The sequence below is a fragment of the Scleropages formosus genome, chromosome 1 (assembly GCF_900964775.1).
Source record: "Scleropages formosus chromosome 1, fSclFor1.1, whole genome shotgun sequence".
NCBI lineage: Eukaryota > Metazoa > Chordata > Actinopteri > Osteoglossiformes > Osteoglossidae > Scleropages > Scleropages formosus.
The window spans coordinates 21,613,934-21,631,344 of record NC_041806.1 but is presented as its reverse complement, the minus strand read 5'-3'; the positions used below and the strand labels follow the sequence as shown (position 1 = coordinate 21,631,344).

At 51.2% G+C, this 17,411-nt stretch overlaps 1 protein-coding gene across 1 annotated transcript in view; it reads right to left on the bottom strand.

The window, feature by feature from the left end:
* LOC108933112 (cyclic AMP receptor-like protein A) overlaps positions 1–17,411 on the bottom strand; it is an 89,891-nt gene that overhangs the window by 67,955 nt on the left and 4,525 nt on the right. Inside the window, exons 3-5 of the mRNA XM_018749937.2 lie at positions 15,687–15,741; positions 5,122–5,178; positions 4,825–4,885 (exon numbers count right to left, since the gene is read on the bottom strand). Coding sequence (XP_018605453.1) covers positions 4,825–4,885; positions 5,122–5,178; positions 15,687–15,741 — 173 coding nt within the window. The remainder of the gene's footprint in view (positions 1–4,824; positions 4,886–5,121; positions 5,179–15,686; positions 15,742–17,411) is intronic.

Below are 17,411 nucleotides of genomic sequence, written 5' to 3'. Positions count from 1 at the left end.
CCCATTCAAAGAAGAACTGGGACACAACCATCTTGAAACATCAAGTCCCGAGATGACTGCTATGAAACTGGCAAACAAACCAACAACAAATGAACACAGGCTCCCAGAGGGTATGGTAAACATGGTAGCTAACCATCATTATAGTAGAATTAAAGAAGTGCCATTTCCTGACAAAGTGTGTAGTCTAATGACTCCTTATAGTTAAACATATAGGGTTTTTTAATAAGTCTTCTGAATATATGGCTGGTTGTTGTGTAATTGGCAGTAAGACTGTTCCGTGTGATAGAGGCCAAGGGGTAGGATTGCCAGGCTGAGAAGAACGGCACAATAATGAACAGCAGCAGATGGAAGAGGGTCACTTCAGGTCGGCTGGCGTGTCGAGGTCGCAAGAGAACATTATAGAAGTGTGAGCAAACGTGTGAAACTGGTCGGGCTGTGTCGGCACCCTTCACGGGCGGCTGCGCGGGCATGGAGTGGGAGGGAGGGACGGCAGGGAAGGAAGCGAGAAAGAGAAGGAAGCCGGGCAAAAGTTCTCCCATCGCTCATTTAATGTGGTCTGAGGGTGGACATCCTGCCGGGGAACGGATACGCTGTCAGACACCGCCAGCGAGCGGACGGGAAATTGCTCTATCTTCCAGGAGAGCTCGGCTGCCGCGCTTTGAAATCCTGCTAAGCTGCTGGCGGATGAGCGATGTTGCGAGTGAGGGAGGGGTGGTGAGGCCAAGGGGGAAACACTAGAGCCACCGCCAAGCAGCGCTTGTCAGCACCCACGTCGGACACACCATCACATTCGCCGCGCTCTGCTCTTAGGTGACCGAGGGCTCGCATACGTAGCCCGTGCAGATCAGCACGGCTGCAGGTCTCGGACATGGGGACACACAGCGACAGCACCGTGACCCCGGGGCCACCCGTGTAACGACGACGGGAGGGAGAACTTCGGCCAGCAACACTAAACATCGACAGGCTCCCCGCTGCCTGATGAGAGCCAGGAGAGCTACAAGCAGCTGACGGAAAGCGGGAGTAACCACGCGGCTGCGCGCTCAACACAAACTCAGGCGCTCCCCATTCATCAGAACGATTACTGCGGTACGGCCCAGTCAGAGTAGAGACGCACTGCTGCGCGCGCGTACGCACGCGTACAACTTTTCCAGCGCAATGCATTATTCAGCACCCCTGTGCGAGCACTGAAGAAGCTGGCACCTGTCAGATTTCCGCGGTTTTACCAAATGCGTGGAGACGGACGGCCCGCCGCCTCGAGGAGGAGGGAGAGACTCCGCGTCCTGATGACTGATCTCTGACAGCCTCCATCCTGCGCTTCCCAGGAAAATAACCTGCAATTTCCATTTACCGCCCAGGATACCACGCTGAAAGAACACGTCGGGACCTGTCACCTGACGACTGTGCACACTGTAATTGAACAGGCAATTAAAAAATAAAAAACAACGCAATGGAGCGGGCCATTAAAAAAGTTTGTTTTGACTTAAGGTCAACAATATTAACTTGCTGCGACACACGTAAACTGTTTTCCAAACACGACCAATCGTTTATACACATATATATGTTGTTATGAGCATTTTGAATTTTGCTTTCTGAATGTTCTGTATACACACCTCCATCAGAAAAAAGTCTTTGTATAAAACACGGAAAGCATGTTCGTAAATATATCAGCGGTGTAATCAGCAGGTGTTGGGGGGGGCAAAAACATAACAGTATTCCGTGGAATTATACACAAATATTGGGGGGACACCTCCCTCCAAGTTTTTTAACAAGGTCCTCCTCTGCACAGGGAGCATAGTGGTAAGAGCCGCTAACATGGACTCGAAGAACCCAGGTTCAAATCCTAGCTCCTGCTGTAGTACCCCTGAGTAAGGAACTGACGCTGAAATGCTCCAGTAAAAATTACCCATCTGTGCAAATGGGAAAATCACTGTAAGCAGCTAACATTCTAAGATGCTTTGAAGAAGAGCATCAGATACACATGTTAACGTAAATATAACATAAATGTTAGCAGCAGAGCCCAGAAAGCAGGACCCCCTAGGAACTGTGTGCAGACCAGCGAGAACCGCAAGGCCATGGGGGGGCTATCTCCCACACAAACAGCACTCTGTCCCCGTCACCGGTCACTCCTTCTTCAGCCGTGACAGCTGTCTGTAAATCTATATGGTACCAGCCACCAGAGAGGGGGCTCTGCCCTTTCCAACTGGGCTGAGCCACTGCCAGCTGTGGGACAATCAGAGACAGAGTAGCAAACACAAAGGTCTGCTCAGATGGCACGATGGTGGAACACATGGGTGCGCGCAGAACTCAGCAAAGTATTGACATCTCCTGTGTAGCAGAAGCCAGTCCTTAATGGGCAGCATCGTGGAAACATAGTGACCTTCTCGCCAACTAACTGTATGCATTCCTAGAACCACACTCCTTTCTGTTCGGGCGGCTGCCAAGCACAGCCCTCCTTTACAGCATAGAGTGTACTGAAAAAAGAGGGCAGCCAAGACAATGGTAACGTCAACCCAGCGGAATGTGTTCACTTTAAAAAGAAAGGAGGACTCCAAACCTGGCCTCTCTAAATAGTCATATTGTGGCATTCGTCGTTTGATATCATTTCATAACGAAAAGCACAGTGGGGCTGTTGGCCTGGTCCTCTCCGGGCCAAGAGATGGGCCTTGCTGAAGGAGGCCATTGTCTGGGACTTAGCAGGGATTTCTACAAACAGCAAATCATCATAAATAAATTACCATGGTGTGCGCAGAGGGTCCTCAGAGAGAGGGGTACCGACCGAAGACGGGCAGGCGAGCCCAAGTGGCGGAGTGTGTGCGTGTGCATTAATGGAATCTCAAAGGCTTTCGTAGCTGTAAGGGCTGGATGCCTCCCCACCCACACCCACAGATCCCCATTATGCTGGGGTGGCGGAGCGATAAATCACTGTGGCACAGGCTAACATGCTGTTTGTGAGCCAATAAGATGGCCTCATCGAAGGCATCGCGGCCCGCCGTGCCGGTGGCACACCCGCAGGGGCGGGAGGTTGAAGGACTGCGAACCCCCTGCCGACTGGGCAGCAGCTTGCGCAGGTGAATGCCTATGAGATGGACTGTGGGACAAACAAAAACCCCAAACCAGGGCAATACATTCAGAATCCAAAGCGCTCCAAAAATGCATGTGTGCTTTGTGGCTTCCCCCGGCTGCAGGAACAAAAACTCCCTTTGTGCTTCTTTGTTTTTCTATCGTGCACCTCGCAGCGCTGTGTTTGTGCTCCTCTCAACAGGGAAGGAGCAGAATGGAGAGCATTAATACCTGTGGCTCTGAGTGTGTCCACCCACAGAGAGAGCTGGCAGGGGATGGAGGACAGGGGACAGGGAGGGGAAGCTGTGCTAGAATGCAGTCCTGGGGGAGCAGTGCTGCTGACGCGCTCACAGAAGTCCATCATCTGTGCACATGTATGCGGGTCACTGTCTGCACCGCAACGCTTAGAAGAGTAAGAATGTTACATGAAACACCCGTCATCGATTGATCAAGTACAACAAAGCTGTTTGGGGACAAAAAACCTTGGTGCCAGATAATGCACATGAGAATATGGCAAAAGCAGGATTGTGAAAGAGCAGGAACTGCGTGTTGATTGAAAAGTGTCTTCGAGACATGCTGCGGCAACAGACGCCATATGCGTGGTTACACTCATGGGTTGGAACAAAAAAAGCAAGTAAACCTGCTTGCTTTCATTCAGCTGCAGTGGAGTATCCACCCTTACACAGTCCACTAATGTCGTTCTCATAATAAATCCATGTCAACATACAGGGAAAACAACGCCCTCCCTAATCCCCTTTGTAGCGTGACACTGATACAAAGAGCGCCCTGGGGATGACTAGTGCCGCCATGTTTACATGGGTCTGAAACTCCCCGGGCTTACTAAACGCAGAGGGGTGTGGGGTTCTACACCCTTTATCTGGAACAGCATTCCACCCATCTGACGAAAGCTGAGCCACCATCTTGAGTTTCTGCTCACAGTTCTTCCTCCCTTACCTTCCCAGAATCTCCCCCGGACCCTCCCCACCGTGGCTTCTATTCTGGTCCTGGCGTGGCGTGCACTGCAAGGATGTTTGGTTTACAAGAGCCTGGTGTACACATCAACTGGGCGCTTCTAATTTTAGACACCACATACTCAATGCAATCATTGCTCTGACTCAAAAACAGCAGCCTGGACGTCGCTGGCATGCACCACACATGAATGCCTCCCGCTGCATCAATAACTAATGCAGAAGTTTCCAGCAGGTTCGCAGGCCTCTGTCTCAGCCATGTACTTGCAGGTCCTGCCATGCAACCAGAACAGAGTCCAAATTCAGCGACACCCAATGGAGGCAGCCTCGACGCAGAGGACCGTGATTCGGCACCTTCGGTTTAAGGCAGTTTTTGAGACAACCAAGTTTTAACATTCTGCGTATCTACTCAAGGTTGGATTTACATTGACCCAGAAGAAGGCAGAGAGATCACGCATTTTAAATGTAAAACCTTTCGCTTCAGGAGGTATTCCAATTCCCGTTGCACCCTCACGCAACTGCCTTCTGGGTGCTTTTATCAGCTGAAAGTGATTTTGCAGAGTCACGTACAATGTTTTCTCACGACACCATCTACTTCTGGCTTCTCTGTCCATTCTTTCCATTAATCATTAAAAACAAAGGTCACCGGTCTGACTAGAATACATATGACCTCTGAGATCCAAGCTCCCAGGCATGACCTGTGCCATACCTAAAAGCATGTCCTCAGCGTTACTGTTCGCAGCACTGCGTTCGTGGCACATGTCTGCTGAAGGTGTTGACAATCCAGCAAACTCACCAAAGTATGTAAGCCACCAGGCTTGAAAGGTGCACAGCGGTCCTTTGGGATGGTCCTCACCCTGCGCAGCAGAGAGAGAGCATGAGCAGAAACAAGGCGTTAGACCAAAGTGGTGACAAACACAAGACATTGCGCGCTGTCTTAGGGAGCGGCCAAGCATGAATGCACAGTTGGGATGTGACCGTGACTACAACTGCTTTAATGTACCCTTGGAAGTGAGGGGGATCTTTAATAGATGGAAGTGTGACCTGGCAAAGGCCCTGTGTCTGCAAGCAAGATCGATGTGGCGTGACTCACCATGACGTAGGCAACGCTGTCAAAGAACGCAGCTACAGTCAGGCTCACGACCATCTTCTGTAGAGAGGAAGGAAAAAAAGAGATGGCATGGAGGGAAAAAGACAGAGATAGGGGATCAGTGCTTTGTCTGGGCCCACAACACTACAGAAAATATCACACCTGGCCCACTTCTATGTGGGATCAATATTTGCTGCACGTAGCTGGTTCAGTGGGGTGTGTCGTGGCCCGGCCCAGGGTACATAGTCGGACACCAATCAACGCAACACATGCGGAATCTAAGAGGATAGTGGTCCCTGGGTATAACCCGCTGGCCAGAGTGTGTTTGCGTGGGGGGCATGGAGGCTGAGATGAATATTAATGTTCACAGCTGCCTCTATAAAACACTGTTTTGGAGGGGGGTGGGGGGTTAGGACAAAGGACTGAGGAGAAATAGTTGGTGTGACATTTCAAGAACTGAACAGACTGTGATGAAAAGGGGTATTCCGCCGATCCGGACGAATCCTTCAGCTCCCTCTAGCAATGACCAGAGAGCGCCTGCGTCCATGGTCTTCCTGCTTTTGTAAACACGGCTGCGATGCCGCGTTCGCCGTCCCATCTGTTACACTTGCGTTACAAACACAAAAGATACAGCTTCCAATGGCAGTTTACTGCGCGCTTTCCTTTCAACGCATGCAAGTCCATTAAAAAGCCCTTTCTAGGCAAAACAAAATCTGCAGGAAAGAACCAGAAGTGTTTACTTCACAACTTAACTGCAGAGATCACCACAGTGCACCTTTAAATGTTAATCCTTTAATATACATAAAAATGCAGTACCATTGGTCACAACAAAAAGTACTGCTAATATTAATTCACTAGCAGCCCTCATATCTCCATACCTCCGGCAAACTTCTTACTGCGGTATTTAAAAGCAGCGAGAGCGTCACCCTCCCATTTGTCAGAGCTTGTGTGTTTCCCGTCTGTGCTACTCCTGCCTGCCCTCATCTTTGCAAAACCCAGCGCTTGTTCTCTTGCCCATTCACTTGCTCTTTCTCTCTCCCTCCACCGTTGCGCTTGCCTGGGAAGCGAGGAAGGGATCTGGCGCGAATTGGCGGCCGGCCCTCCCACAATCCCCCTACTGAGCGGGGCTTTATCGGCACCGAGAGTCGGGGACTCGGGGCAATGGGGGGCTGGTAATGACTCACTAAACTCCCACTGTCCTCCCCTGTCACACAGGGACATTTAAATATTTAAAGTCTTTGAGCTTCCTTTTTTATATCTCCCCCACGTCTCCTCCTCACAGGGCCAGAGAACAATCATGCGTCCCCTTGCGGGGATTTGAGGATTTCCTTAAATGAGTACAAGCTGCCACCCCTCCGCTGCCACCCACCGTCCGAGCTCGACAAACAACCATGGGCACCGAGAGGGACATTACGTGGGCCACTTATCCGTACATCTGAACATGGCAGGAGGCTGATCCCATCCCGAGCCACAGCTTGAGCAGGCAACGGGGCGCAGACTCTTTCAGCTGTCCCTTATTTATTTAGTGTGCTTTTCTTTTGTTCTGTTTGTTTTTCGTAAATCAATTTTATTGGGTTTCCCCGCCCCCCCTTTTCGCAAGCCTCAAAACCAGTCTCTGGCAGGGCATAACTCCTCTGCTCCAGCAGAGAACAAATGGTCGCAGCTGTTTGAATGGCTGCCCAAGAGCGTCGTTCATCTCCTCGGGGTTTAAGAGATACAACAATCACACTCTACAGGCGCCTACCTCACTGCTACACTCGTTCGAAGGTGTTGCAAACTGCGGCCGGACAGAGTTCCACCCCGGCCAATCGGGGGAGAGCACGACAGGCCGGTGGCCCCTCCTCTCTCCAGCTGGACATCAGCCTTCCTGTATAACTGGGATGAGCATCATCAATAAGCTCATGGGTGACAACAGCAGTGTGTGTATTTTATTTTTGTTTTTTTTTCTATTAAAACACCCTCTACCAAAGTTATTTGTGAAGTACACTTAAATTGTTAACAAGTCCTTGCCGTTATAGTGCTGTACGATATCTTACTGAAGAGGTGTCATTAATATATTGACCACGTGTGTATGTCAACAAGCAGACAGACATGACTGTGAAAATGACCCGTTGCTCCTTTATTTCTTATGTAAACAGTCCAAAGAGAGAGAGATTTAGTGAGGGTTATGTGAGGTCACCGTCAGAGCAGAGCCACTGCAGGTAGGTCAGGATGGACTGTGTAGTAACACCGCTGAGGGCTGCGCACGCCCTTACCACGCTCTCAGAGGAACATAATGACCGACTGGTTTGCTGTCCGGGGCCACAACTCCCCGGTGTACCCTGGCCGAACAATACACGCAAACCTATTTCCCTGACCAATGAGGTAACTGTTACCCTGGTAACCAAAGGGCTCCCGTGGTGGCCTCCCTCGATCGGCACGCTTGACCCGAACAGTTTCGGTAAGCACCGCAGATCAGCAAACAGCGGAAAACCACAGAAAATCTGCAGTCTGGGCTGTTCGCACTGCAAGCGAAGGGCAGAACACGGGGCACGAGCGGGAGCAGGCAGCAGCCTTCACACTCTGACCAGAGCGAGCGCAGTGCCAGTGAACTCTCCCCACACCGCCAACGGCACAGCAGCACACAGGAACACCACGCTCTCAGTGTTGACTGTGGAGTCCAAACACCAAAATTTCAGTTCTCAAAGCACATCGTCCTGGTCTTAACCCTCTAAGTTGCCCAAGATGTGCAACAACCACTAAACTGGTGATCAGTGAGTTGGGACCTGGAAACTCCTTACACCGCTAGCCGGTAAACTGGTGCACTGGATGATGATCACATACATGCGGGTTACTTTTTAAAACAATTAAAAGCAGAAAAGTCACTTGTGTGTTTAAACAAAGACGTAATGTCATTCATTTGCACAGTGATAATCAAAAAGCACTGGCCTTCACAGAACATGGGAAGCCACATGTTTCCGTAATACTACCGACACTGGTGTAAACAGTCCCATAAGAACTTGAAATCATTAGCATTCCATCAAGCCACACGTGTTCCTGATTTCACACACACGACATCACAATCCATACCAAAAGGCATCATTTACACAAGCAAAGTCCAGAGTCATCTGAAAATGAGTGTGCACGACAACAGAAAGCATGTCATATTTTATTCAATTGTTAGGGGATTAAGCAGGAAAAAACTGAGAGACTTCCGATTTAAAACTAATGGCTACGCTCCGCTTCCCTCTCTCCCCTCCACCACTACCTCCGTGACACGATCTCGGGAGGGACGAGGCCAGACGATCGCTCGCGCTCCCAGTCGCCTTTGTTCACCACGCTCCCGGCACCACTGTTCCAAAGCACCCCCATCCCCCGCTAAGCCTGACAGTTCTTGAACTAAATTCACCCTTTATCGTGCTTTTTAATTCTGCATTTACCAGCCATTTTCCACCATTTTCACCCAGAGAATTTCCTGTTCTCTCAAATTCCCCACAGCAGGTCACCCTCTCCGTAACAGGAGCTCCGAGTCACATAGCAGGGACAGAGACACGGCTTCCGTACCTGGAGCGTACCCGTGATCCGACGGGCCTATTTCGGAGGGCTTCCGCTCTTATTAATTGGACCTGGGGAGTGCTGCTCTGACATGCTGGTGACACAAGCAATTAATGTGAGGAGTCCAGCTTCCCTTTAGTGCCTAACGCTTTTAATCATTGACTTTCATTGCTGCGCACTGCGGTCATGGCCGACAGTCTCAAACAGTATGAAAAACGTTTGATAATCAGCCTATTTCCTTATTAAAATGAATGGAGAGGATTCGTGTTTGTTAAGAACCCTGGGAGAGTCCACTGGGACCTTCCCAAAGTGTTCAAATCAGGGGTGCCCACTGGTCGCAGCTCATTAGCATAAAGACGGCCGCCACCCCCCCCGGAGCAGGCATGCATGCCTCGCCCTCTCCACAACACAAGAGGACCCCCGCTTCAGAGACTGCCCCGTTCCCTCCACCTCTGTGATACTGGGGCAAAGCAAAGTGGATGTGTGGAAGCGGCGGTCCGCCAGGCACACAGGCGCCTCCTGCGTATGTGTCCGCCACAGAGGGGAAAGTGGGGAGCAGAGCAGGGAGCTTTTAAATGGCTGCCCGTCAGGTTCTCGCTTATTATTCACCATCCGGCAAAGGCGCATCATTAAACTTTAATCAGGGCACTTTTGTTGATTCCCCCCCAAACCCCCCCCCCCACCTCCCCACCACGGTACCCTCTACCCCCCCTCGCTCTCTCTGAGGGCACATTTAAAGTCTGGCACCCACTCAATCACTCAGCCACCGATTTCCTCTCCCTCTCTGCCCCCCCTTGCTCGTTCGCTCACTCTCTCCGCGTGGTGCGAGCTGTCACTCAGGACACACACGAGCGCCCGCGGCAGCGAGCTTGTCAGCCATCAGACAGCACGAGACAGGAGACCGACCCCAGGGCTCAGGCTGCCTTGCTCCCCCCCCCCCCCCACCTTGGCCCCCTGCCATGCTGGCCCCTCTTCCAGAGACCTTCCCGCAGCCCCCTCACATCTCTGCACCTCCCCACACACAAGGCATACGGAGAGACACACGCGCGCGCGCACACACACGCGCGCACACACACACACAAACTGGTGGGTACGAAGCTCTCCGCTCCGCAATCAAAGCGCAGCAGGCTCGGCGTCTCGATCGGCCCCGGCGCGTTGCAGAATACTAAATGAATACTCGGCTGGGCTGTTAGCGCTTCCGCCAGCCGCGGGCTGCGGTAGCCAGGGGAGACGGGAACCAACGCAACCTATTATTTTCCACCGGCTCTCAGCCAGCCTGGAGGTTGTTAGAGCTCTCTCTCTCGCTCTCTCTCTCTCTCCCGCTCCATCCGAGTGGGCCTCGTTCATTTGCATATAAAAATGCTGATTAAAAAGCAGCGGAGAGTTCCGGAGCCTGTGCCAGGATAAGCAGTCGATATTATTTGCCGCGCGTCTGAAAAGACACCCTCTGCTTAAAAAAAAAAAAAAAAAAAAAAAAAAAAAAACGTAGAGAGAGACACTGTCAAGCCAATTTACACCCGCATGCGTGGAGAGATAAGATGCTCAAATTTCACCATGTGGTTTGGTCACAGCCCCCTCACAAATGTACAGTGTGTAAATACATTGAAGCATCTTGTTGCAGTATTTACAGTCATGTTTATTTAATGGGATTTCGGTAAGATAAAAATCACAAGACTTCTGCTTTACCTGCTTTAATGTAAAATTTGGGGAATTTTAGCTGTGGGCCCGCGCATGGGGATATTCTGTGACACAAAGGTGGAAACACAAGGGACAAAATAATGTGAAGTAAGTGGCAGTTATCACTCAGCGGGGATCCGTAAATCCTGATCGATTAGGGACAGTACGTACAAACGTCTTTGTTTTTTTTTTTTTAAACAGTAAGCAGGAGCTGCTTGCAATGGCCATCGCGCCCACTGCTTTCCTGACAGGCAGTGCTAAGTAAGCGTGAATGAGAAGCGCGGTCGCCAGTCGGGCCGGACTGGGGCCTCTGCACGGCTGACCAGGCACTCTGCTGGAGGATTACGGAGCGTGGTGTGGTGCTCTCAACCGTGGGATTGTAACAGTGACAGCTTCCCTCCTTGCTAATGTCACTGAGAGGCTGGACAGCGAAGCACACACTCTGTCTCTCACACACACACACACACACACACACACTCTGATATGTTCACACATTAATATACACAGCGAGAGAGACAAAACTCATCCTTCAGAGATACATGCAGTCACATCCCCTTGACAGCACTGCAGCAAGCAGCACACATGCACACGCTGCTATATGGTCTAACCTTCATGAACGGTAGAGCAAGGTGAGTTCACCCATAATGCCATTCATCATCTCCCTGTGTTGCGTAGTTAATGGAATTGATATGTCAAAGTACCGACATGTGTCAAACTCTGGGAAAGACAACGTGGGCTTTAATTAACAGGGCAGCGAAAACATTTTTTAAATCAAAACCCGTAAAGAAGAAAGAAGGGCAGTCACTGGTATAACTGTGAGGGCAAACTGAAATAGAGCCCTGAAAAGTGGCAAAAAGCTGAAAAGATTAGGGTGAGGGGAAATGGGGGGGGGGGGGGGGCAGCATAAATTAGGGTGAACCATAATAACAACGGTGTCGAATTACTGATGCGGCACGAGTAGAAACACAACCCCATCAGAAGACTGAACTGCAATCGGAGAGCAGCAAGGTGGATGCTGGGGCTATCAGCAGAGGATGTACGGAGGCAGGGCTGGTGGAGACACAGCCCGGATATTCACCGTGACCGTCCTGGCCTGTCCCGGCAGCTGGCAAATCACATTAATGAGGCTCGCAGCGACGTGGTCACGACACCAGCCTCTGGAAGGTCAGCGCTAATTAAATTAGCCTCTCGTGCGGAGGCTGTCGGGTTGGCGATCGTTTTGCTGCACCTCTGTGCAGCGCGGCCCAAGCTGATTAGAGGTTTGATTCACAGCAAGGCCTCCCCGGGGGCTGACCTGTGGGATGATAAACGGCACCGGCAGGACGGTGGGTCGGCACATGCAGGAAAGCCCTTTAATTAGTGTAGAAAAGTACGCAAGGCCCTTGTAATGAACCACTCGTCAATACCCATGCAAGTCGGTCACTTACAGATAGCTAAAATGTATGTATTTTTAATCACTGAATGCACTTAGCGCACAAAAAGAATTCCTCTTCCCAAACCATAAAACCCTGCTGTTTTCTTGTAAATCCGCCAGGCTTTGGGGGAAGGGGGGGGGGGGGGGTTGGGGGGGATGCAGCACACGAAAGGTTGAGCGGAACAGCGTTGTTGCGGGGGAGGTACCTGTCACCCGGGCCTGGGGTCCAGGGGTCTAACGTCGTTACCGTGGCGCCAGGCTGTCACACGAGGCGGGCGATTGCGCTGGCCCTCCTTGCCGCCTCAAGGGCAGAGCATTTATCACAGTAATCCTTCATCTTCATGGGCGGGAGGGCGGGGTGGGGGGAGGGAGCAGGCGGAGTGGGGGAGGGGGAGCGGGAGCGGGGAGGGCAGAGAAAGGGGAGGCAGGCAGCGGGGAGGAACGGCTCGCTCACTCGAAATGCGATGCAGGGGCCTCCTCTAGCGATCGCTGCAATATCGTTTTCCCTCTTACTGCTAGTCCTGGTCCACAAGAACACGCACTCCACGCGCTGCACTCGAAGGCAACCACTGCGTACACCCTCCACAAAACGCAGGAGCCCTTCTTTCAACTCTCGGAGTCGTTATAAATTCACTGGAAGACGACGGACCACGTGGCCTTTATTAAGCAGATATGCGCAAATCAGCGGAAGAGCCAGAAAGCGCACGGAGGGAAACGGCTCAGCAGATCCATTTACACAGAGCAGTGGCACGTGTGCATGAGCAGGCACACACACACACACACGTTATACACACGGAGACACATGCATGTGCTCACGCGAGCGCAGCCACCCACGATGATGCATATGCAGCCGCAGGCACGCGTGCCGTGGCGCTGCAGACAGAGACGGTCGACGCGCAACAGTGATAAACAGGCCTGATGCACAAACAGCCTGGACAAACAGCGCGCGGGGCCACGCCAGGGCCGCTGTAAACACTCTCCCGCAAAAACAAACACGCCGCCATATGCTCCGTGCTGGCCTGCTACCCGTCGCCCCCACCCCTGGCCCTGGGAGTCCTCCCGTAATTTTCACCGCCGCGGACGCGGTCCATTTTCATTAGCAGCCTCCAGGGGCTGCCTCCATCTCTGCCCAACCTCTACAGCTGGGAGGGAGGTGGGCATTTAAGTCTCCTTTCCTAGGCCCGACGGGGCAGGGGAGGGCTGTTCCGCCCTTAGCTCTGAAAGAAGGTACATCCCCATCGTGCACTGCAAGAGGATTACTGGGAAAAATGAGTCACCATCCGGTCTGATGCTGTTCCGCTCCCCGTTCCGCCATACCGCCGTACCGCTAATCACCACAGCGGGCAATGGCCTCGCTTCAGCGGCGCTGCTCCATGTCGGGCAGAAAATTCCCGCCCGCTTCAGTCAGGAATAGAAGAACGAAGAACAGGAGTCAGAGAGAAACACGGGAACACAGCTGCAACCTCGGTTTCATGCCAAACTAATCAGAGGCACCCCAAGAGGTAACGCACATCACTACACTATTTTAATAAATGCCAAAAAAGCTCCCACTGCCATTCTCCACTGCCGACGTTCACAGTGACACGTGAGCAATTCACCAGACTATCCGGTCACCTGACCTGCATGCTGTAGCATCACCATGACACTGGGACACTGTTCACGCAAAACAGAAATCAGAAAACTTGTCTATTCTGGACTCAGATAAGTTCACTGAAAACAGAGCAGAAGTGACACACTCCCCATGAATGCTTTGTCTGGATGATCACAGAGCCTCCAAATTCCTGCTGCTTTCCTGAACTCGAGGGTTCCAGTCCAGGTCACTCTGGGTGTGGTAAGTAAAATAAACTAAAATATGGGCCTTCAAAAACATGCTATGTAAATAATCTTAATCAATAGTGTTAGCATGAAACTACTGTGATCTGAGCGCAGTGGTGTTGCTTAAAATGCCAACATGCATTGAGACACACACACACACGTCCATTCAAGCGGAGAGCCGTGTATTCCAGACCACCAGGAGGTGATATTCAGTATGATCATCGGCACCACTGCCTGAGACTGCTGGAAGAATTCTGCATCAGGCCCAGCGAGTGACGCAAGAAAGAATTTCCACACGTTTCCGAGGCAAAGGGGTTAATTAAAAACTAATTAAGCAGAAAAAAAATTTCCCGCATGTGTAGCGGTGGACCTCGGAGAACATCCTTCAGCCGGAATGGGCAGAGGAGTGTGAGAGAAAGACTCGGAACACGAACCTGTACGCACAGAATGCTGTTGACACTTGGAGAGACGAAGTGGGCCACAGAACCATCTGCTGTCGGGGTTCAACAAGTTCGCTTCGGGGGCCACAGTGTCCGTTTCTCTAAACTTACTTTGTGCATTTCCACAAACGAGTGCGTTTTTCTCTCTATGCGAGTCTGCATGTGACGCAGAGCGTTTGCATACATGTGCCCACGTGTCTTTTCTCAGTGACACCACTCCATCTGGTACTAAGGACTTGGTCGCCTGTGGGCCCCTAGCAAGGCTAAGAGAGTGTGTCGCTGTCCAATATGCTTTGCAGAGAGCAAATGCGGCTCTCCGTTTTATAAGAGGAACCTGCCCCCCGCCCCCACCCCACTGCACCGCAGGGGCCACGCATAGGCCATCCCGCCACCACCCCGTTCACCCTTCTCATCAGTCCCCCTGCGGAGCTGGAGAAAGGCAGTGCCAGGGGATGGGATTTCAAAGTGCTCTCTCACGCCTCTACAGAGCCGGCAATTACAACTCCCTTGCCTCCCCACCTCCTTCCTCTCCGTCTGCCTGCCTCCTCGCTCGCACTCCCCCCCCCCCTTCGCTGTTCCCTTGTAAATCAGCCAGGCTCCAGGGGGAAAATACAGCGCAGCGCTGGCTGCCAATTTTATTAATCATTTTTGCATGCCTCAGAGAGGGAGCGAGGGAAGGGGGGGGGGGGCCGAGTCGCCAGCTCTTGCGTGCTGAAAATGATCAGAGCGTTCCATTTATCCGCTCAGCGCGGCAAGATGAGAAACCGCACGGAGCCCTTTAACTCTTGCCCTGCCAGTCCCCTCCCGAACCCCAGCGGCGAGCAGCGCGGCACAGGTTTTTAATTACGCACTTGCCGCAAGGACGCACATTCGATCCGTCGCTGTAGAAAGCCCTCTTTAATTTTCATGCGAGGCATCAAGCCGCAGAAACGCTCCTCTGAGCGACCGCACTGTAACGATGCAGAAAATATCACGTATTATTAAACTCATAACAACATCAAGAAGTCCAAGCTAAGGCAGTCTGACACAGGTGCGATTATATTACGCTGAATTTCTATGTTTCCAATTAAACTTAAATAAAAAAGCAAGTCTCAAATGTAAATAAAGGAATCAATTAGGAATATAATTCTGCTATCTTATTAATTCAAATGGCCCTATTTTCCATACTTCACTTAGCAGCATTTCTAGTGTGCTCTTTCCAGAACAGAGGAGGGGTTTGGAATGATATGTATGCAGAGGCACACAAACCCAAACTGAGGTGTTTAGCGATGACAGAATCCTGCCAGGCCGCATTCCTGTCATTTCCTCTCTGCGAGGGAGTGCCCTGAAACAGCCATTACGCTGTCGCATTCCGCAAGCTCCTTGGAGCGTGCCACAAGTCAAGCCTCTGCTACAGGTCACCCAGAGGCAGCTCTAGAGGCTGTTCCAATCACCCATCCGCCCATCCTGGCGGACCTTTGAGAGGGCGAAGGTCGGTCGCAATGCTTCCTGGGGGTAGGCTGCAGCTCGCAACCTGAGCACAGAGAGCAGACTACTGCATTGCCACCGCCAGCCAGATGGGACTCCCACCTGGGGCAGATGGAGGGTAGATGCAAATACATACACACACACACAAACACAGAAATGCACATGCTTTCGTGCAAATGCAAAGTCGTACGCGTGTATGTACACACTTACGCAAACCTTACCTGAGCCAAGGAGTGGTATCTGCGGAAAAGCCAGATCACAAACAGCATGAAGAGACTGGAAAGAAAACAAAGCAGCCATAAAAACACTGAAACCCTTTTCCAAAGAAAGAAAAATGAGCACTTGTGGAAAAACAAGCTTGCCGAGATTTGAACAAACGCAGAGCATTTTCCACCGCATTGAGTCGTTTGAGGGATCCCTTGATGGTAACTTATTCCCTCGGTCTGGAAATCCGCTCCATTACACCGCTCACTCATCCGTGTGCAGTTTAAGCCAATCGCTAGCAGCACACGCTCACGCAATTCATCTCTGCTCAGGTGAGAATTACTGGAGACAACGCCATACACCCTTTTCAAACTTTTTAGGACACTTACAATCATTGCAGTCATTAAAGACAATCCTCGTGTCAAAATGAGCACCGTGCTGCACTGTAAAATCTTTTTAAAAAGTCAGTACAGATGTTTTGCTTAGGCGCTGTATCTGGCAGCAATTAACACTGGCAAGAGTACTTATTAAATTATTTTACGTCTTTTTCTGTCAATTTAGCTGCGGCTAATTACCTAATTTATACAGTGTATATCCCAGAGAAACACCGGATGCTGGCGGCCACGCCAACTCAGGTGGCTTGAACGCAGACACGCACATCCTCTGGTGTGTGTGCTGAGAGCTACCTGTTTTCAGAGTACAGACTGTAAGCTTCGTCGAGCAACGTGACACAATTGGAAGTAAGCCTTATTTGTCCGATTCCAACTCCACCCTGCAGGTTCTTGCTTTGACGATAAGTGGCGCTGTGATCAACTATCTAATCCACCCAGCGGGAAAAAAGCTCACTTGTGGCCAACTCGCCACGGAGAGCTAGAGAAGCACAGTGACAATTTAAACCTGGGTCCTCACCATAGGCTGCACAGCAACATACTGATGTGAGAAATGGAAATTTGCTCTATAAAGAGCAATAGGTACCACAGTGGTTACAGCTCCCACCTTTAAACTCAAAGAAACCAGGATCAAATCCTACTTCCTGCTGTATAAATGGGTAAGTAACTTCAAGGTACTTACCCCTAATTGCTCTGGTAAATATTATCCAGCTGTAGAAACAGGTATATACAGTTGAGTAGCTTGACGATATAAGTATCTTAGGAGAAACGTGTCAGCTAAATGACACACACACACACTTTTCTGAACCGCTCGTCCCATACGGGGTCACGGGGAACCGGAGCCTACCCGGCAACTCAGGGCGTAAGGCCAGAGGGGGGAGGGGACACACCCAGAACGGGACGCCAGTCCGCCACAAGGCACTCCAAGCGGGACTCGAACCCCAGACCCACCGGAGAGCAGGACCCAGTCCAACCCACTGCGCTGCCGCGCCCCTACACGTCAGCTAAATGAATAAATGTAATTTATTATGCACTTCTTTCTGTGCCATGGATCAGGGTATTTTTCTCCAAAATTTGAGCAGTTGGTCGCTGTCTAACAGCACACATCCTGAATTGTTTGGAAAAAGCTTGTCATCTGCTGGCAAAAGAAGCACGTGGGCTTGTCCCATTAAGTGAACTTCCCAGGGAATCGCTGTCATGCAGCAAAATTCTGGGGAGACCCCTGTTGTAACTAGCCATATGCTGTTGCTGCTGGGGTGGGAAGCCACAGGACAGATCCCCAAAACATTTCTTGACATGAACTCATAGTAGACCATTAACGCATCTGGCTGTGTGGCAGATTACAAGACGCCA